The sequence below is a fragment of the Bubalus kerabau genome, chromosome 3 (assembly GCF_029407905.1).
Source record: "Bubalus kerabau isolate K-KA32 ecotype Philippines breed swamp buffalo chromosome 3, PCC_UOA_SB_1v2, whole genome shotgun sequence".
Lineage (NCBI taxonomy): Eukaryota > Metazoa > Chordata > Mammalia > Artiodactyla > Bovidae > Bubalus > Bubalus kerabau.
In genome coordinates, this window is record NC_073626.1 from 125,457,031 (window position 1) to 125,478,326 (window position 21,296).

At 37.2% G+C, this 21,296-nt stretch overlaps 1 protein-coding gene across 9 annotated transcripts in view; it reads left to right on the forward strand.

Annotated features, from left to right (window-relative positions):
• The window catches only part of PTPN4 (protein tyrosine phosphatase non-receptor type 4), a 197,038-nt gene that overhangs the window by 16,254 nt on the left and 159,488 nt on the right, over positions 1-21,296 (forward strand). For 7 of the 9 annotated variants that reach the window (XM_055572900.1, XM_055572901.1, XM_055572902.1 and 4 more), the window contains exon 2: positions 15,505-15,659. In XM_055572900.1, the coding sequence (XP_055428875.1) occupies positions 15,522-15,659 (138 nt within the window). In that variant the 5' untranslated portion in view covers positions 15,505-15,521. Of the gene's footprint in view, positions 1-15,504; positions 15,660-16,007; positions 16,106-21,296 lie in introns of those variants that run through there. The other 2 variants (XM_055572907.1, XM_055572908.1) reach the window with 1 other exon arrangement.

The following is a 21,296-nucleotide window of genomic DNA, read 5'->3' on the forward strand; positions in this document are numbered from 1 at the left end:
CAAACCCAGGTCCTGGCAGTGAAAGTGCCAAATCCTAACCACTGGACGCCGTGGAATTCCTGAAAAAAATACCTTTTTTTTAAGATTACATGCACCTTAATATTTTGGGAGGATTAAAAGAAAGAAACTGTAGTAATTATTTGAAAGATAGGTAAGAGAAACTATATAGCAACAGCTACTATCAAAAAAAAGTCCTGAATGAACTTTGGTAGACATCTAAGCCAACTCCCTACACCCATTTCAAATGATTGCCATCTTATAGTGAGTTCTGGAGTTATTCAGGGGTCATTGTTAGTTTTGCTATTAATTAAATACGTGTATTGCCCTTTTGTTAGACAATTGTTAGGTATGGCTACTTCATTCAAATTTCAAAATAATATAAAAAAGCATATAATTAGAAGTCTCAATACTACTCTTATCTCTGTCTCTCCCAACCCTGCTCTCTATAGGTAACCACTTTTGTTTTTGTATATTTTACCAGTATTTTTGCAAAGAGAAATAAAATACAAATGTAAATTAATATTTTCCCCTACCTTTGTATGTAGATGGTAGCCCACTATATTAATGTTTTATGTAGTAATTCTTTCATTTAAAACATACCTTGGAGAGCCTTTGACTCATTCAGAGAGCTTCCCACGTTTTTCCTTCCTAATTTAAATACAGTGACATGTTCTTTTGTGTGGGTATACTCTTAGGCTGCTAAGTCGCTTTAGTCATGTCCGACTCTGGGCAACCCCATAGACGGTAGCTCACCAGGCTCCCCCATCCCTGGGATTCTCCAGGCAAGAACACTGGAGTGGGTTGCCATTTCCTTCTCCAGTGCATGAAAGTGAGAAGTGAAAGTGAAGTTGCTCAGTTGTGTCCGACTGTTAGTGACCCCATGGACTGCAGCCCATTAGGCTCCTCCGTCCATGGGATTTTCCAGGCAAGAGTACTGGAGTGGGGTGCCATTGCCTTCTCCCACTCTTAGGCTAGCTGATCCTAATTATTTAAACTTTTACTCTACTCTAGTTTTTTAGATTCTTTTACTTGTGTAACTCATTTACTTTCACCTCAGTATGGACTGGAGCTCCTGTGAGGCATTTTGCATCAGTGACCAACCTTAATTTCTTTACCTGAATGAAGTCCTCTAATGCCTCCTTGGGCTTCCTTGGTAGCTCAGCTGGTAATGAATCAGCTTGCAGCACAGGAGACCACAGCTCGATTCCTGGCTTTGGAAGATCCCCGGAAGAAGGGATCAACTACCCAATCCAGTATTCTTGGGCTTCCCTGGTGGCTCAGATGGTAAAGAATCCATCTGCATTTTGGGAGACCTGGGTTCAGGCGCTGAGTTGGGAAGATCCCCTGGAGGAGGACATGGCAACCCACTCCAGTGTTCTTGCCTGGAGAATCCCCAGGAACAGAGGAGCCTGGAGGGCTCCAGTCCGTGGGATTGCAAAGAGTTGGACCTGACTGAACGGCTAAGAACAGCACAGTGCCCCTTTGGGTAAGCTTTCAGACCTTGTGGCCAAGCAAAAGACTTCCTTATTTCTGTAGCTTAGATGAAAAAACTCAGTAACTTATCTTTTTATAAGAAGAAAAGGACAAAACTAGTATTCCTTGAACTCTACCAGATGTTTTAATGTATGAGGTCACATTTCGTTCTCCTACCAACCCTGTGCAATAGGTAGTGTTATCTGCTTTTTATAGATAGAGAAGCTGAGGCTCAAAAAGCTGAGTTGTCTAGACCTTCACAGCTAGAAAATAACAGATTTAGGTTTTGAAAGTAGGTTAATTTGAGTACTGAACCTGTGTCTTTTCTTCTGCTGTCCTATTTTCTGTCTCCTGTTCTTGAATTCGTGAACTCCAGTATTATAGCTGGAGCTCTGTACTGTGCTGTAAGCCTTTTCTCAAGAACCATGAAGTAAGACATGTTTCCCTAATGTGTGCTTCTGACGGCTGGGGTACCACCTGCTTATCTGCTCTCTACAGCTTGGGCTCCGCTTGCCTGGGTCACTGCCTATTGCCTGGCACTCTAAAATGGATATCTTTCTTATCGCCTGTCTGGATTGCCTCTCATCATCACTGTTCAGTTTCCCTTTCTGCCCTCATGGTGCTGTCTTGTAGCCCTATCACCACTTGGCAGGAGGATGCTTGGGCACAACTTATGGGTGATTTTTTTTGAAAGGTCATTGTATCTTATCTGGACTTTTATAATAGTCTACTTAAGGTGCATTCCGCTATTGGTGTTGCCCTTTTAATCCATCCTCTGTATTACTACCAGAGTGATCTGACATGCACATCTGACCACTTGATACCTCTGCTCAGAATTTTGTTATTTCCTTTCCATCTGCTTGTAAAGTAAAATCTAAACCCATAGTCAGCCTCTTGTCTAACTATTTAAGCCTCTCTACTGGTATTACCTGGTACTTACAATGCCTTAAATGTGATACGTGCTCGTTAATATAGACTACTGATGGCTCAGATGGTAAAGAATCTGCCTCCAGTGTGGAGACTGAGGGTCGATCCCTGGGTCGGGAAGATCCCGTGGAGAACGGAGTGTCCATCCTCTCTAGTAATCTTGCCTGGAGAATTCCGTGGACAGAGGAGCTACATAGTCCTGGTGGGCTACATAGTCCATGGGGTTGCAAAGAGTCAGATACAACTGAGTGGCTAACATTTTCACTTTCAGTTTTAACTCTTCGAGTGAATAGAATTTTACAAGGAGATTAATATTTGGAAAATTTCAGTCTTTAATATAAGTTGGTATTTTTTTTTTTTTCTGTTTTCTTTTTAAGATACTTCTTGTTGAATGGAAGTATCATAAAATATTTCACAAACTTCAAGAATTTTCAAATTGCGTAGTATACTCGTGTCAGTCCCAGTGACTTACTACACAATCTAATAGGGAAATGGGGAATCTTCAGTGGAAAGGGTTTTGCGGTTTGGAAAAGTTCCCCCAAGTGATCTGATATTGTGACCCACCTTGCATCTGGTTATTTTTATGGTTTTGAACTACAAAAGTTTTTGTAATTAATTTGGCAGTCATACTTGACCTGTACTAATGTTAGGGTGTTTATACATTATTTATTCCCCATAGAGTGAACATTCTCTTTTAAAAAAATATTTGTTTCACTGTGACAGGTCTTAGCTGTGGCTCATGAGCTCCGCATTGTGGCGTGTCCGCCTCTTTAGTTGCAGCGTGCAGGCTTCTCGCTAGCTGTGGCGCATGGGCCCAGATATTAGTTCCTTGACCAGGTATTGAACCTGCATTGGAAGGCGAGTTCCTAATCACTGGACACCAAGGAAGTCCTTAGAGTGAACATTCTTAAGGTTTTCCAAAGAAATTTTAATAGCAGTGTGGCTAATACAGACAGACCCAACCAAGAAGGTTACTTAATCTAAGGTAGCTGTGCAATATCACCTCTTTATAATTTAACTATTCTGAAATTCAAAACACTTTTGAAAGTGTTTTGAAACCAGAGGTTTCGGATACAGGATTGTAGACCTGAAGCAGTTTTTATTACTACCAGTTTCCCTAGCAGACAGTGATAAATGACAGTTTGTTTTATTTTGTTTAAATAGTTAAACAATATTTAACTAATTTAAGTATTTAAAATAATTTTCTAACTATTTACACTTTACCTAATTAAGATATCTTTAATTAGAATATCTTTTTAGTGATAGTATAGCTAGGCTTTTTTAAAAAATTACTGATTTAATTTCATATTGGAAACATTAAGTTTTTTGTTCATTTTTCTGATAGGGTCTTAATTTTTTTTTCTTGCCAATTTGTAATATTACAGACATTAACTGATTTTTCTGTTAGTGCAGTAGCATGCTTATGACATAGTCTAAGGTTTTTGTATCCAACACATCAGTAGGAAAAGAAGCAAGTTGAAAATTCATGAACTTGTCGTGTAAGAGAGGTGACTATGTTCTTTTGCCTGATGTCCTGTCTTAGAAGTAAAAAAGCTGAGGTTTTTTACCACAGCCACCAAAGCCCTACAGTGCCTGTAGCTCCTGCTCTCTCTCTGACTACTCTCCTTGTCTACTTTTCGCAGCGTGCACTGGCCTCTTTGCTCTTCCGGGGACAGGCCTGTGTGCTTCTACGTCAGGTCTTCGTGCTGTTCTTCCTTCTGCCTGGAACACATTTCAAGGCACGTGCTCCAGGCAGAGTATCCATATGACTCACTCTTGCACTCCCTTTCAAGTCTGCCAAAAATGACCTTCTCAGTCATGCCTCCCCTGAGTACTGCATCTAAAATTGCTCTCTGCTTGCTCGAACATTCTCTGCTTTCTACCATGTAACTTTTTTCTTTCCTTATTAGAAAGAAGCTTCATAAGGGCAGGAGCTTTTACCTTCTTATTTGTTGATATAGTCATGTTGCTTCCCTGTATCTGGCAAATTATGGGACATTCAGTAGATAATATGAATAGGGAAGGGTTGGGGAAAGTAAAGAGTAACATTAATTATCTAACATATAGACATTTAATTTGAGACTTTTATTTTTTATAAATTTCCCAGAGTTTTATTGGTGAAATCAAAATACAGTAATTGAATATATTTTGTTGTATTTGATCTAATAATGAGAAGAATATAATTCTTCTTTATAGGATAATATTTACCTTTGGTAGAGTTCAAAGTTAGTGTCCCCTGTCATTGGATCAATTGAGAATGTTCATCTGTAAAAATCATTCCTACCTCGTGACCCCAAAACAGTGAACAGGTTTGGTCTGTGGGCCATAGTTTGCTGACCTCTGGACTATGTGACCTTTGCCCAAATTAACGCAGATTCCTCCACAGTAGTCTTTAGTATCTTTCCACCTACAGTGGTTGCTGTTCCTCTGATGAATTGTGTTCCATTCAACTGGATTACTGTTGTTTCTTGGATATTGGTTTCTGAGGCTTTTAATAATACTGTTTTAATTCTGGTGTAACTAGAATATTTTAATAAAACCATGTGCGTTTCCAAATTTCTTCTTAAAAGTCAGTTTTTAGTATTTAGAGAGTTATTACCTAATAATGATTATGATAATATGGCTAACACTTATTAGATACTTCTGAATGTCAGGTATTGTGCTAAAAGCTTCTTGTTATCTCATTTAATCCTCATAGCAGCTCATTTTATAAATGAGGAAACTGAGGCACAGCAGTTTGGCAGCTATCAAGGTCATAAAAGTAATAGGGATTTGAGCCTTGAAACATTCTGATTTCTGAGCCCACAGTCTTGCCTGTTAATCAGTGTTACTTCCCATAGTTGATATTTTTTAGTCTTGACCCCTTTGCAGGTGACTTTCTCTTTTAATCTAACTTTATTTGTGAAAGACTAATAATCAGTTCTTTACAACAAACAGAAAGGACCCATGAAAACATGAGAGAATAAATAGGATTGTAGGGTGGTATTAGGAGATGTAAAGTCAATAGTTTTCTAACTATTTGCACTTTACCTAATTAAGAGGTACCTTTTATATCATGCTCTTGATAGCTTCTCTTTTATGCTATTCTATTTTGTTAAAAACATTGGTGTTTGGTCCACTAATTTGATTTCATAGCCAGTGAGTTTCAAATTATACTTCGAAAGATTTCATTAAACATTTATATGCTATCAACTCTATTGTTTGTGGTCAGTTACAAAGAAAACTACTTTCCTGAAGTACTTGATTTCTAAAGGAAGGATCAAAAGTCTAGAGCCCAGCATTCTCTCTTTTTTTCCATCTAAAAATGCTCTACATTAAACCCCTAGTTAATATTCATTTATTTTGCTGAATGAATAAGAGGGGAACACCAGAGCCCCCAAAATGATACCACATAGGCTACATGACTGGCCCTTTTTAGACAAGAAAATTTTTTTTTCATTGACTGTTGGTACTTATGAAGGATTGGCTTTATTTTTGGAAATTTACAAAATGAAGAGGGGAAGAGAGGGAGAGAACTAGTGGCTGTTGAAGTTGTTTCTGGTGCTTAGGTAATGAGCTACAGACAGAAGAGAAGTAGTTCTTGGAGTCACTGGGACAACTTGTTTATATCTTTTTTTAGTATTACTGTTTCACTGAGTTATTTAAAGTCTCTTTCCCAACTAGACTGTGAGCTCATTGAGGGCAGAGAGCTAGATATGTGTGTGTGTGTGTGTGTGTGTGTGTGTGTGTGTGTGTGTGTGTGTGTGTATCTAGCATCTAATGCTGTGTCTAGTAACTGGGGCTGCTGACATGTTTACATGAGTAAACAGGTGTATTGAAGACACAGGATTAGGGAACTCTTTAGGGGCCTTAGTCCCTTATGTATCTGTATCTCACAGACACACAGGCACATAGTACTTTAAATGCTACAATGTATAAATAGGATAATGAGATGTAAAATATTAAGTAACAGAAAATGAAAAGCCTCAGAGAAGTAAATTTGATACACAGAATGGTTCCAATTCAATTCCTGTGTTCATAGTTCACAATGATATCATATTGTAATTCAGTCTTAGCAGGTCAGTAGCAGTTGAATAAAGGATATACAAAGCATGTGTGCATGCTAAGTTGCTTTAGTCATGTCTGACTCTTTGCAACCCTATGGACTGTAGCCTGCCAGGCTCCTCAGTCCATGGGATTCTCCAGGCAAGAATACTGGAGTGAGTTGCCATGCTCTCCTCCAAGGGATCTTCCTGACCCAGGGATTGAACCCGTGTCTCTTGCGTCTCTTGCATTGGCAGGCAGGCTCTTTACCACTAGTGCCACCTGGAAAGCCCAGATACGGAAAGGACATTTGGAAAATGCTGCCTGTACATCAGTGAATCAGTGTGCATGTCCAGTGCTCACGTCTTGGGTCATTGGTTTGTACATGGTTATCTGGGATACTTTTTTGCTGTACTATATACCATTTCTTAAATAAGCTTCCTGTGTAAGTTACTATATAATAATTACTGTGCAGATATGTTTGGTATATTAAATATATAGAGAAATTTTAGGTCAAAACTATTGTTAAATTTGATTTTTTTTCTCCTACAGAATATTAGTATTATAGCTCATAGTTTTGATAGCACTGTCCTAAGATAATCAGTTTTATATTACCAGCTTCAGTTCAGAGGACTGAGGGAGCCTTCACTGAATACAGTATTATAGCAGTAAGCTAAGTTATTCAGTCCAGTACTTACAACACCAACATTTTAATTTATAGTTATATCCAGAGCATCATATATAAGAAATTAAGATTGTAGTAAAGCATATGGTTCATTGGAGAACATTCTGTAGAAAATGATAACTGTAAGGGATTGTTAGCTATCCAGATAACTTTTTGTGAGTGGTTAATTGCTTCATAATTTTGGATAGCAAAGGTATTAGTGTATCTGCTTCTTTCTATAAGTGTGAAAACAGAATTTGGAAGGCATTTCCTTTTACTTTTTCCTCACAACTTTTTATTTTGGAATATTTCAAACTTAGGGAAAAGTAGCAAGAATAGTATATTGAGTACCCATGTACCATTCATATAGATTCACCAATTGCTAACAATTTGCTACTTTGCTTCTGTATTTATATATTAAAAATTTATGAATTATTTGAAGGTTTCAGATATCATGATCATAACACTTTACCTCTAAAAATTCTATAGCGTGCAAACATTGATCTTCTAGAAATCAACACATTCTGTATAACCACGTGATCACACTTACGGAATTCAGCACTGACACAGTACTATAGTCTGAAATACATTCCACATTCAGATTTCTTCAATTATGTGCATATGTAATATGTGTGTGTGTGTGTGTGTATCTATATACACACACATATATGACTTTTTTTTCTGATTCATATTTGGATCAAGGACTGCACATTGCATTTGGTTGTTACATCTCTTAATCTACAGTGCTTCCCCACCCTTCTATATCCTCTCTTTCGTCTCCCTTTTCCCTCACCCTCTTCACAGTTTTGAAGACTCTAGTGGGTTGTTTTGTAGAGTGTCCTCAATTTGGATTTGTCTGATTGTTTTAATTTTTTTCATAAGTAGATTCAGCTTAAACATTTTTTGCAGGAATATTACATAGGCGCTGTGTTCTCAGTGTGTAACATCATGGTGCCTGTAACAGTAATTTTGGTGAGGATAAATTTGATCATTTGATGAAGGTGGGATTTGACAGATTTCTCCATGGTAAAGATACCTTTTCCCCATTGTAATTAATAAGGAATCAATGGGAAAATACTTTGTGATTATATGTGTATCTTGTTCCTCAGTACACCCAGTGATTTTATTATTCATTGATGATTCTTGCCTGAATCAGGTATGGTAGTTGTAAATGGCAGTTTTCTTTTTGCATTATTCAACATTTATCATTTGACATTATTTTACTAAGAAGAGTTTTTTCCTCCCTCACTTAAAAAAAATTAGTATCAGTTTAGACCTGTGCGTTCTTGTGTTATTCAGAGTATTATCTATTCATATTATTTATTTTGAAACTTATTTTGTCTCATTTGACTGGTGGCAGCCCCTTTTAATTTCCTCTCATGGTTTTTCATTTTTTCCCATCAGATTTTGAGGACTTCTTTACTTACTGGCACCAAATATTGATATTTTAGCCTGACGTTGTATTTTCTTTGCTCCAGTTCTGGAATCAGCCATTTCTCCCAAGAAAGCCTGGTTTCTTTTAGTGGGAGTAGTACATAGGGCAGTATGTATGTTCAGTGTTATTGGAATATTTTTGCTTCTAGGTTCTAATAGTGGACACAGAAAGCAATATATGTAAATTAATTTTTTTGAAAAAAAATTTAATGAATGTATAATTGATTTTCAGTTTTGTGTTAGTTTCAAGTGTACAGCAGAGTGATTCAGTATATTTGCAGCGTATACTCCATTATAGGTTATTACAAGATTATAATTATCTATCCTTGTTGCCTATCTATTTATATACAGTAGTTGGTATCTCTTAATCCCAGAATCCTCATCATTGAATTTGTAAGCTATGGGTTTGTCATAATAGCCTTTATTATGTTGAAGTGTGTTCCCTCTATACCAACTTTGATTAGTTTTTATCATAAATGGATGTTGAATTTTGTCAGATGCTCTTTCTGTATCTGTAGATGATCATGTGATTTTTTCCCCCCTTTCTTTTTGTTAATGTATTACACTGATTGATGTGTGGGAATTGAGCCATCATTGCATCCCAGGAGTGAGTCTCACTTGATCATGGTATATGATCCTCTTTATGTATTGTTGAATTCTGTTTGCTAATATTTTGTTGAAGATTCTTATATCTATATTCACCAGAGATATTGGCCTGTAATTATTATTATTTTTTTTGGTAGTATCTTTGTCTGGTTTTGGTATCAGGGTAATGGTATCCTCATGGAATAAATTTAGGCATATTCTCTTCTCTTCAGTTTTTTGGGATATTTTGAGATGGCTAGGGATTAGTTGTTCTTATATGATTGGTAGAGTTCCTGTGAATCCATTCAGTCCTGGGCTTTTGTTTGCTGGGAGTTTTTAAACTAATTGTTTCACTGTTAGTGATTGGTATGTTTGGATTGATTCAGTCTTGGAAGATTGTATGTTTTAGAGATTGTATTGTATTTAGATTGTATTGTATTTAGAAATTTATCCATTTCTTCTAGGTTGTCCAGTTTGTTGGCATATAAATATCTGTAGTGTTTTCTTATGGTTTTTTGGTATCTCTGAGGTCAGTTGTAATTTTTCCTGTTTCAGTTCTTATTTATTTAGGCTCTCTTTTTCTTGGTGAGCCTGACTTAAGACTTATCAGTTTTATCTTTTCAAAAAATTAAAAAACATGGCTCTTGGTGTCATTGATATTTTCTATTGATTTTTATTTTGCTCTCTATTTATTTCCTGTGATCCTTATTATTTCCTTCCTTCTGCTATCTTTGGATTTTGCTCTTTTTATAAGTAACTTAGGTTGTTTATTTGAGGGTTTTTTTTTTGTTTGTTTCTTGAGGTGTTTGCCCTAAACTTCCTTCTTAGAATTGCTTTTCCTGTGTGCCGTAGATTTTGGAAAGTTGTGTTTTTATTTTTATTCATCTGCAGGTATTTTCTGATTTCCTCTTTGACTTCTTCATTGACTCAGTAGTTTTTTTTAATAGCATGTTTTTTAGTCTCCACATGTTTGTGTTTTTCCATTTTTTCCCCCTCTAATTGATTTGTAGTTTAATACTGTTTTGCTCAGAAAAAATGCTTCCTCTAATTTCTGTCCTCTTAAATTTGTTGGGACTTATTTTGTGGCCTAGAATGTGATCTGTCATGGAGAATGTTCCATGTGTACTTGAAAATAATATGTATTCCACTATTTTCAGATGAAATATCCTATAGATATCTATTAAGTCTGGTCTAAGGTGTCATTTAAGATGGCTGTTTACTTACTGGTTTTCTGACTGGTTGATCTGTCCATTGATGCAAGTTGCATATTAATGTTCCCTACTATTATTGTATTATATTGTCAGTTTCTCCATTTATATCTGTTAATATTTGCTTTTAGGTGTTCCTATACCAGTGGATATATGTTTACAAATGTTCCATCCACTTATATTGATCTGTTTATCGGTATATAATACCCTTCTTTGTTTTTTGTTATAGATTATTTTAAAGTCTAGTTCCCCCAGCTTTCTTTTCATTTTGTTTGCTTGGGATACATTTTTCCATTCCCTCACTTTCAGTCTTTGTGTGTCATTAGCTCTGAAGTAAGTCTCTTATACGGAGAAGGCAATGGCACTCCACTCCAGTACTCTTGCCTGGAAAATCCCATGGATGGAGGAGCCTGGTAGGCTGCAGTCCATGGGGTCGCTAAGAGTTAGACACGACTGAGTGACTTCACTTTCACTTTTCACTTTCATGCATTGGAGAAGGAAATGGCAACCCACTCCAGTGTTCTTGCCTGGAGAATCCCAGGGATGGGGGAGCCTGGTGGGCTGCTGTCTGTGGGGTCACACAGAGTCGGACACGACTGAAACGACTTAGCAGCAGCAACAGCAAGTCTCTTAAAAGCAGCACGTAGATGGGTCATTTTAATCTAATCAGTCACCTCATCTTTTTTTCCTTTTTTTAAAAAAAATTTAAAGTAGTTTGTATTGCATTATAGTTGCTTTGCAATGTTGTGTTAGCATCAACTATATAGCAGAATGAATCAGCCATACATATACATATATCAACTCCCTTTTGGATTTCCCTCCCATTTAGGGCACTGCGGTGCATTAAGTAGAGTTTCCTGTGCTATGCAGTATGTTCCCATCTGTTATCTATTTTATACATAGTATTGATAGTGTATATGTGTCAGTCCCAATCTCCCAATTCCTCCCATCCCACCCCTTTCCCCTTTGGCATTTGTTCTCTATGTCTGTGAGTTTGTTTCTAATTTGCACCCAAGGTCATCTATACCATTTTTATAGATTCCACATATATGCCTTAATATACTATATTTGTTTTTCTCTTTCTGACTTATCAGTGACCTTCACTCTGTAGGTCACTTTCTGCCTTACTTCACTCTCTAGGTCTATCCAACACCTTATGTCTTTTGATTGGAGTTTTGGTCAGTTGACATTTAAAATGATTATTGTTAGATAAATACTTCTTGACATTTTTGTTGTTTTCTGCAAGTTGTTATTCCCTGTTCTCTTAGTATAATTTCTTCCATTGTGATTTTGTTTTATTTAGTGGTATGCTTGTGTTCCTTTCATTCTGATTTCCTGTATCTATTGTAGGTTTTTGATTTATGGTTACCATGGGATTCATATGTGTTGACATAAAACTATATCTGCTTGTTTTAAACTGATAGTTACAGAAGTTCAAACACATTTTAGAAGATCTACATTTTTAACTCCCTTTCCCTACATTTTGTGTTTTTGAGTTCATATTTTACATCATCATATTTATCCCTGAATAGTTCTTTGCAGTTATGATTGATTTTATAATTTTTGTCTTTTAATCTTCATAATAGCTTATTTAAATAGTTGATCCACAACCTTTACTATATATTTGGCTTTTCTAGTGGGGTTTTTCCTCTCCTATAAATTCTTCTTGTAGCTTTATCTTTTTTCACTTAGAGAAGGCCCTTTACCACTTCTTTTATAATTGATTTAGTATTGATGAATTCTTTTAGTTTTTGCTTCTCTCTTCTTTAATTCTGAATGATAATCTTGCTGGGTAGAGTATCCTAGGTTGTGTTTATTCCCGTTTCTGCACTTTAAATATATCATGCTACTCCCTCCTGGCATGCAAAATTTCTGCTGAAAAATCAACTTAAAACCTTATTGGGGGTTCCTTTGTATGTGACTCTTTTTCTCTAGCTGCCTTTAGAATCCTCTTTGTCTTTAACAATCCTCTTTATCTTTAACTTTTGCCATTTTACTTACGATATGTCTTGGTCTCTTTGGTTTTCTCTTTTTGGGATTCTGTGCTTCCTGTACCTAGGTATTTGTTTCCTTCTTTAGGTTCAAGAATTCTTCAACCATAACTTTATCAAATATTTTCAACCCTTTTTTCTCTTTCTTCTTCAGGACCTCTATAATGTGGATAGCATATGCTTAATATTGTCTTAGAGGTTCCTTCCTCATTTTTGAAAAAATTGTTTTTGTTTTGCTCCTCTGATTGAGTAATTTCCATTATTGTATCTTTCAGAGTGCTTATGCTTTTTCCTGTATCACCTGCTCTGCTGTTAATTTCCTTCTAGTGTATTTTTCATTTCAGTTATTGTATTCTTCAGCTCTGACTGATTCTTTATATTTTCTGGTTCCTTGTAAGATTTCTCACTGTGTTCATTTGTTCTTTTCCCAGTTTCAAGCATCATTCTTACTATGAATGCTTTATCCAGTAAATTATTTCTTTCAATAGTTTTTTTTTTTTTTTCCCTTCTTCTTTTCCAGGGTTTTCTCTCATGTTCTTTCATTTGAGGCAAATTTCTCTCTTCTCATTTTGGTAAACTCTCTGTGTATGAAATTGGGTGAAGCACATTTATCTGTCCTGGTCTTGAACGTATATTTACATGGGAGTGTCCCTATACACTCTGCAGATGTCCTGTGACTTTGGTAGGAGAGCTGGAGCTGAAGTGAGCACGGGTCACATGTTTGCTCAAGGTGGACTCACAGCTATCATCTTGGTAGAAGGTGAGACTGGAGAAGAAGGTGCTGGAGCTATTCTCAGGTTTGAGCCAGAGCTGTGCTTAGTGGTTGTCACTGCCCTCTTGGGCACAGAGTCATGTCCTAACATGCTGGAGCAAAAGCCTTGGAGTCTGGGTCCAAGGTGGTTCTGTTCCCTTTAAGTGTGTTCTCTCTCCCCTCTCAGCAATGGAACTATCATCCCAAAGGGGAACAACACTAGAGCAAGAGGAGCTGGTATAGGCCAAGTCATTTGCAAGGATGGTCACAGCATGCCACCCAGAGCTCAATACAGCTCCCCATCAGTTGTCTCCATTAGTATCAGCAGTGGTTTCACTCGCCCTATTCAAGTGCAGTGTCTTGTCCAAGCCAACTCTGTCCCCTCCAAGTGTGCACTATCCTTGACAGTGCACACTAGCCTTCACACTGCTGCTGGAGCTGTATCTCACAATATTGTGTGAGTCCTGGTATGACTGCCCCCCACCCCTACCCACACCCCCTGAAGTTTTTAACTTTTAAAATTATCTACATTGAGCCTCAAGCAATTTATCAGCCGAATTCAGTCTTTCCTACCTGAATGCTGGTTTCTGTGGCAGTTTCTGCTTCAGATCTCTGCTCCCATAAGCTGTGACTCTTTGTTTTTACCTATCTCTTCAATCTTTGCAGTTTGCCCTGTGTCCTCTCTTATGGATCTAGGAACGGTTGCTGATTTCCAGTCTGTTCTGCCTTTTTTTTTTTACTTGTTAGGACAGAATGAAGACTTCTGAGCTCTTTAAGTGTGGAACTGGAAATCACAGCCACTGTCTTTTTTTTTTTTTTTAATTAATTCTTCCACTTTATTTTTTATATTTATTTACTTATTTTTGGTTGTGTTGGGTCTTAGTTGGGGTGAGCGGACTTAGTTGCCCTGAGGCATGTGGGATCTAGCTCCCTGACTGGCTATCAAACCCACCTCCTCTGCACTGGAAGGCAGATGCTTAACCACTGGACCACCAGCGAAGGCCCAGTCAGTCACTGTCTTTTAATTGTGAATTTTACTTGGCTAGCCCCTCTCTGTCAACGTGCCAAAGCTATTTTCTTCTATACAATTTTTTATCCATATATAACATTGACATTTACTCCTAGCTTTAATCATTTTGACATAAGCAGTATGATGTCAACAGCAGTTATTGAATACCATTGATTTGAATTGCAATTTCTTTTTATTATTAATTTTTACTTATTACATTTCTTAGTACTTATTGCTTACTCATATTTAAGAATTTTATAGAGTTGTGTTTATTTGTAGTGTAGTTTGTTTCCTTTATCCATTTGTCTTTTGAAAGAGGGAAGTTTTATGGATTTTAAAATGCAAATTTTTGAATGTCTGAAAATGGCTTTAGCTTTATTCTTTCACATGAATGCTCATTTTGAGGGAATATAATTCTGTTTCATATGATTTTCTTTCAGAACTTCAAAGCTACATTTCATTGTCTTTTAACATCATAACATGCCAAAAATGATACGATACCAGTTTTTTGGGGCATTTTTTGGTAGGCAGTTTTTGTTCCCTGTTAAGTTAAAAAATTGAGAAGCAAAGGTCTGTAGTCTTAAGATTTCTAATTTGCTTTTGTTTTCCTAAGAATAGTTCTGTTAGAATTAGTTTAAATTTGAAGATAGGTAAGATGAAGGGTATGCTGCTGCTAAGTCGCTTCAGTCGAGTCTGACTCTGTGTGACCCCATAGACTGCAGCCCACCAGGCTCCCCCGTCCCTGGGATTCTCCAGGCAAGAACACTGGAGTGGGTTGCCATTTCCTTCTCCAGTGCATGAAAGGGAAAAATAAAGTGAAGTCGCTCAGTCGTGTCTGACTCCTAGCAACCCCATGGACTGCAGCCCACCAGGCCCCTCCATCCATGGGATTTTCCAGGCAAGAGTACTGGATTGGGGTGCCATTGCCTTCTCCGAAGATGAAGCGTATCGTTATATTTAAAAAATCCCAATTAATAAACTCCCATTTTCCCCCCATATCTTAAGCTTGAATAAAAGGAAGGCCCCTCAGAGTCAAATAACTTTCCCTCCTGTGGTCATCCTACAGTATCTTTTTAATGCTTGCGTCAGTGAGTAATGCCCAGTTGCCTGGGGTAGCATATTCTCCTTCCTTCTTTTTGACTACGCCCTAATTTATGTATTTTGAGTTGGAATATAGCTTCCTCAACAATTTGTTTATTGTCTTCTTAATGGACAGTTCAAAATAAAGCTCCTCCTCCAGACAGTTGTAATTTTAGTTTAGATGATGAGCTAAAGATGGTGTCTTCTTTTATACCTACAATTCCTATCCAGGTGTTTCAAAATTTGTAACTGCTTTTTAACTGGTTGTTGAAAAGTATGTAATAACTTTCTATCTTTTTATATAAATAATTTGTATCTTCAACTGTCCTTTTATTTAATTTTTTTTTTTTTCAACTTAGACCTTGTGCGGACAGTAATGACCTCACGTTTCCGATTGCCTGCTGGCAGAACCTACAATGTACGCGCATCAGAGTTGGCCCGAGATAGACAGCATACAGAGGTGGTTTGCAACATCCTTCTTCTGGATAACACTGTACAAGCTTTCAAAGTTAATGTAAGTATTTTATGTCTTTTTAAATTTTGATATTTTTGTTATAAATCTGAATTTATACTAAGTTTTAAAGCTAAAATTGTTTAATTATAGTACAGTTTGAAAAGCCTTATTCAGTGAGGAAAGTCTTGTTAGTTTGGGTTTGTAACTGTCAAATACACATTCTAAATTCAAATAGGGTCTATTAAGAGGTTGACAAGCCAGCAGTGGATTATTAGTGGAGCACATCAATAGTATGTGGGTGCATGCATGTGTGTGTTCACTTGTGTCTGACTGTAGCCTTTGAAGCTCCTTTGTCCATGAAATTTTTCCAGCAAGAATACTGGAGTGGGTTGCCTTTTCCTCTTCCAGGGCATTTTCCCGACCCATGGATTGAACCTGCGTCTCCTGTATCTCTTGCATTGGAGGCGGATTCTTTACCACTGAGGTTTTTGTAAATGTGTTTGAAAGTATGAACAATGGCATTCCTCTTTTTTTTTTTCTTTAATTTAAATGATTTCAAACCTACAGAAAGGTGAAAGAATAATATTATGAATACCCACCTACTCTTTTCCTGGATTGACCTGTTGTTAACATTTTGCTTGTTTCTTTTATCTTTCTTTTTCTGTCTGTATTTTCCTAGCCTTCTGAAAGTAGGTGATACACTTTACCTGTGTTTCAGGAGCCTATTGTGTTTGTCATTCAGTCGAGTCCTACTCTGTGACCCCATGGACTGCATACAGCCCATCAGGCTCACCAGGCTCCTCTGTCCGTGGAATTCTCCAGGCAGAATACTGGAGTGGGTTGCCACTCCCTTCTTCAGGGGATCTTCCTGACCCAGGGATGGAACCCAGGTCTCCTACATGGCAGGCAGATTCTTTACCATCTGAGCCACCAAGAAAGGCAGCCTAAGAATCTCATAGATTACTGCTATGCCATTATCACATCCCCAAATTTAACATTATGAAAACGGTAGTACCTAATACATAGTCCATATTGAAACTGGAATTCCTCATTTCCGCATCTCCAGGATAACACTTTGGTCTCCTTCCTGCTGTGTTAGCCAGGTATTTCTAGACTTTGGAATCTTTACGTAATATAGAATATTAATCTTCAGAATTCCTCCCTTTTGTAACAGCATGGATAGATGTCACACTAAGTGAAATCAGTCAGACAGAGAAAGGCAAATATGGTGTGATTTCACTTATATGTGGAATCTGAAAAAAACCTGAACTCAGAGAGTAGAATAATTTTGGCAGGGCCAAGAAATGGGCAAGATGGGGAGATTGGGTTAAGCTTTCAGTTATCAGATAGGTAAGTTTTGGGGAGCTGATGTACAACATGGGGTATAATGGCAACAGTACTGTGTTACATGGTTGAAAGTTGCTAAGAGAATGAATCGTTAATTGTTCTCACCACATACTATGCCTATGTTACATTTCCTATCTGACATAATTTTCTTGTTGTGTACTTTAGTTGATAATAGTTCTATATTTTTCAGTGTAGTAATCAGAATGCTATCTACTTATTCTTTCAAGAAGATATATGTTTAGTATATTTATTTTATATATGTTTATATTTAGATCTTTTTAATATGTTTTGTATAGTTAAATATCATTTCTAATAGAGTTGAGTATATTACTAGGAACTTTCTCTATCATTACTTTAGGATACCAGCAAACTTATGGGAAACAATATGAGAAACTGACTGTTGGATATGTAATATATTTATTCCTCTTGGTGTCAGGTCTGGAATCATTCAGAGTGTCAGAGTTGCTTTGCACTTCTGTTATTGATGCTGCATATTTTAATCTATGTGAACAGTTCCCTATTTATGCAGCTTACAGTCTGTGCAGTGGTTCATGGTAGCCTGCACACTAGTAGAGGAGCTTAAACTTTGCTAGTTATTCTTTCATGTCCATTAAGTACCTGTCAGTCTCAGAAATCCCCATTGTGGACAGTTCCTAGATTCTCCAGCATCTCTTCACTGGGAAGGAGAACCACTGTTTGATTTGGAGATTACCAGTGAGTGATTTGTAACACCTTAGTTGTTGGAGCCATTCCTTTCCCTAAAGATTTTTATATCATAGGTAAAATATTCATTGTTGCCAAAGCCTGCTTTTTTTTTCCATCTTGATATTCATCTCATCGAAGTTTTTCCTTTATATTTTTCTGAGAGAAAATGTTGTGCTAAAGGAGTTGATAGAACTTTATTAGTTCTCTCTCTCTGTGGACATAGGAGTGACATAAGCTCATTACTGTTACTTTAGTTTCAAGTTCTGTTTTCATGGCCATTCATTTTACTGTAGTCGGCCTATAGATCTGTCTCCGTCATGGCCTAAATTATCATCAGTTTACCAAAAACATGTTTCTACTAGAAACTTTAAAATACATAGTATCTGTACTATAAAAGCAGAGACGTTACTTTACCGACCAAGCTATGGTTTTTCCAGTAGTCATGTATGGATGTGAGAGTTGGACCATAAAAAAGCTGAGCACCTTAGAATTGATGCTTTTGAACTGTGGTGTTGGAGAAGACTCTTGAGAGTCCTTTGGACTGCAAAGAGATCCAACCAGTCAATCCTAAAGGAAATTAGTCCTGAATACTCTTTGGAAGGACTGATGCTGAAGCTCCAATACTTTGGCCACCTGATGCGAAGCCCTGACTCCTTAGAAAAGACCCTGATGCTGGGAAAGACTGAAGGCAGGATGAGAAGGGGATGATAGGGAATGACACGGTTGATGATGAGTCAGTTGCATCACCGACTTGATGGACATGAGTTTGAACAAGCTTCGGAAGCAGTCCATGGGGTCGCAAAGAGTTGAAATATGGCTGAGTGACTGAATGAACTGAATTTGTATTATACATGGATTGATTTCAGTCTATGATGATTTTCCCCTAATTTTTGTTTTTATTTTCACTTTGGTTAGAGCTGTTTAGCAGTAGCCTGTGTGACAAGGAAGGGTTCTATAGAACCAGCCTGTTGGAATTATTAGGGCTGTGCAAGAAATTACCCCAAAACTTCATGGCATGTTTATTATCCTCAGGGATTCTGTGAGTCAAAGGTCCAACAGAGATGATTTATACCTGCTGCTGTGTATGTTGGACCTCAGCTAGAAGACTCAAAGTCTGGAAGCTAAAATTTTTTGAAGTCTAGCTCACTCGTATGACAGTTACCTGAGACCTTAGATGGTCATCTGTATGTGACCTCTCTGTGTCCTGAGCTTCTTCACAGCACAGTGACTGCCTTCTAAAAGTAAGCATCCAAAAAAAAAAAAAAAAAAAAGTAAGCATCCTTAGAGAGAGCACCAGGGTGTGGCCACATTACCTTTTCTCATCTGGCCTTGAAAGGCACGTAATGTCAGCTCCACCATATTCCATTTGTCAAGACTATCACAAAGTCATACTTGGGATCAAGGAAAGGGGAATAGACTGTCAGTTGATGGAAAGTAGCAAGGTTCTAAAAGATCATGTGGGGTCAGACAACTGCTGTAGACTCTGGGGAAAGTATAATCTGCCAGTGTGTCCTCTGGTGGGAGGCTTCCATCTAACACATTCTCTTCACACAACTAAACCTGTGTTTGCCTTCATATGTTCTTAAGAATGTTCTCCCACAATTGTCTCCCTTGCTACTTGAAAGATGGCTTACATATCAGAGGTCAGAGATAAGAGGGAGATTTAATTTTTACTGTCTACCTTTTATATCATTTAAATTGTTTTTCTGGGGTTTATATATTTATTTTATATGTGAATGTATGTAAAATTGACATATATAGTTATATTTGGAAAAACTGAAACAATACTCAAAATGTATGATCATTTATTTAGCACACATGATTCAATGCACAGTACTGAGGCACTTCATAGGTAGCAGTACTTAAAGACAAAACTAGACTTATGCAGTGAGGATTTATGTTTGTTTCTTTTCATTTTTGTCCACATAGCATTATTCCCTCAGTTTCCTTTTTGTTCTCTTTGTTATGTATCTCTGATGTAGTCAATAAAGAATAACTGATAATTTTTTAATTGAAGTATTGATACAATTAATTTATAAAATTATGTTGTTTCTGGTATACAGCGTAGTGATTCATTTTTGTTGTTGTTGATTATATTCTACTACAGTTTATTATAAGATACTGGGTATAATTCCCTATGCTATGCTGTAAGTCCTTGTGGCTTATCTATTCTATGTATAGTAGTTTGTTAATTCCATACCCCTAATTTGTCCTTCCGTTTGGTAACCATGTCTGTTTTCTGTATCTGTGAGTCTGTTTCTGTTTGCATACATATTCATTTGTATTATTTTTCAGATTCCACAGAAGAGTGATGTATAGCATTTTTCTTTCTGCTTACTTGGTATGATAATACCTAGGTCCATCCAGATTGCTGCAAATGGCAATAATGCAGTCTTTTTTATGGCTGAATAATATTCCATTATGTATATATACCACATCTTCTTTAATCATTCATCTGTTGATAGGCACTCGGCTGAATTCTTTTTCTTGGCTGTTGTAAATTGTGCTTCTGTGAACACTGGGGTGCATGTATCTTCAAATTACTGTTTTTGCTTTCTCCAGATATATACCCAGGAGTAGACTTGTTGGATCATATAGTAATTCTGTTTATAGTTTTCTGAGGAACCACTATACTGTTATCCATAATGACTTCATCAATTTACATTCCTACCAACAGTGTGTGAGGTTTCCCTTTTCTCCACATCCTCTCCAGTATTTATTACGACTTTTGAGATGATGGCCTTTCTGACAATTCTGAGGTGATACCTCATTGTGGTTTTGATTTGTGTTGCTTTAATAATTAACGATATTGAGAATGCAGGCAAAATACTCTTTGATGTAAATTATTGCAATAATTTCTTAGCTCAGTCTCCCAAAGCAAAAGAAATAAAAGCAAAAATAAACAGGATCTAATTAAACTTGAAAGCTTTTGCACAGCAAAGGAAACTGTCGACAAAATAAATACAACTTATGCAATGGGGAAAAAAATATTTGCAAATGATATGACTGAAAAGGGGTTAATATGTAAAATATACAAACAGCTCTTATAACTCAATATCATAAAAACAAACATGCCAATAAAAAAAATGGGCAAAAGACTTGAACAGACATTTTCCCAAAGAAGACATACAGATGACTAATAAGCACATGAAAAGATGGTCTGCTGCTGCTGCTGCTAAGTCGCTTCAGTCATGTGCGATTCTGTGCGACCCCATAGATGGCAGCCCACCAGGCTTCGCCTTCCCTGGGATTCTCCAGGCAAGAACACTGGAGGGCGTTACCATTTCCTTCTCCAGTGCATGAAAGTGAAAAGTGCAAGTGAAGTCGCTCAGTCGTGTCCAACTCTTAGTGACCCCATGGACAGCAGCATGCTAGGCTTCACTGTCCATCACCAACTCCCAGAGCTTACTCAAAGTCATGTCCATAGAGTTGGTGATGTCATCCACCCATCTCACCCTCTGTTGTCCCCTTCTCCCTGCCTTCTATCTTTCCCGGCATTAGGGTCTTTTCCAATGAGTCAGTTCTTTGCATCAGGTGGCCAAAGTATTGGAGTTTCAGCTTCAGCATCAGTCCTTCCAATGAATATTCAGGACTGATTTCCTTTAGGATGCACTAGTTGGATCTCCTTGCAGTCATCAATATCAG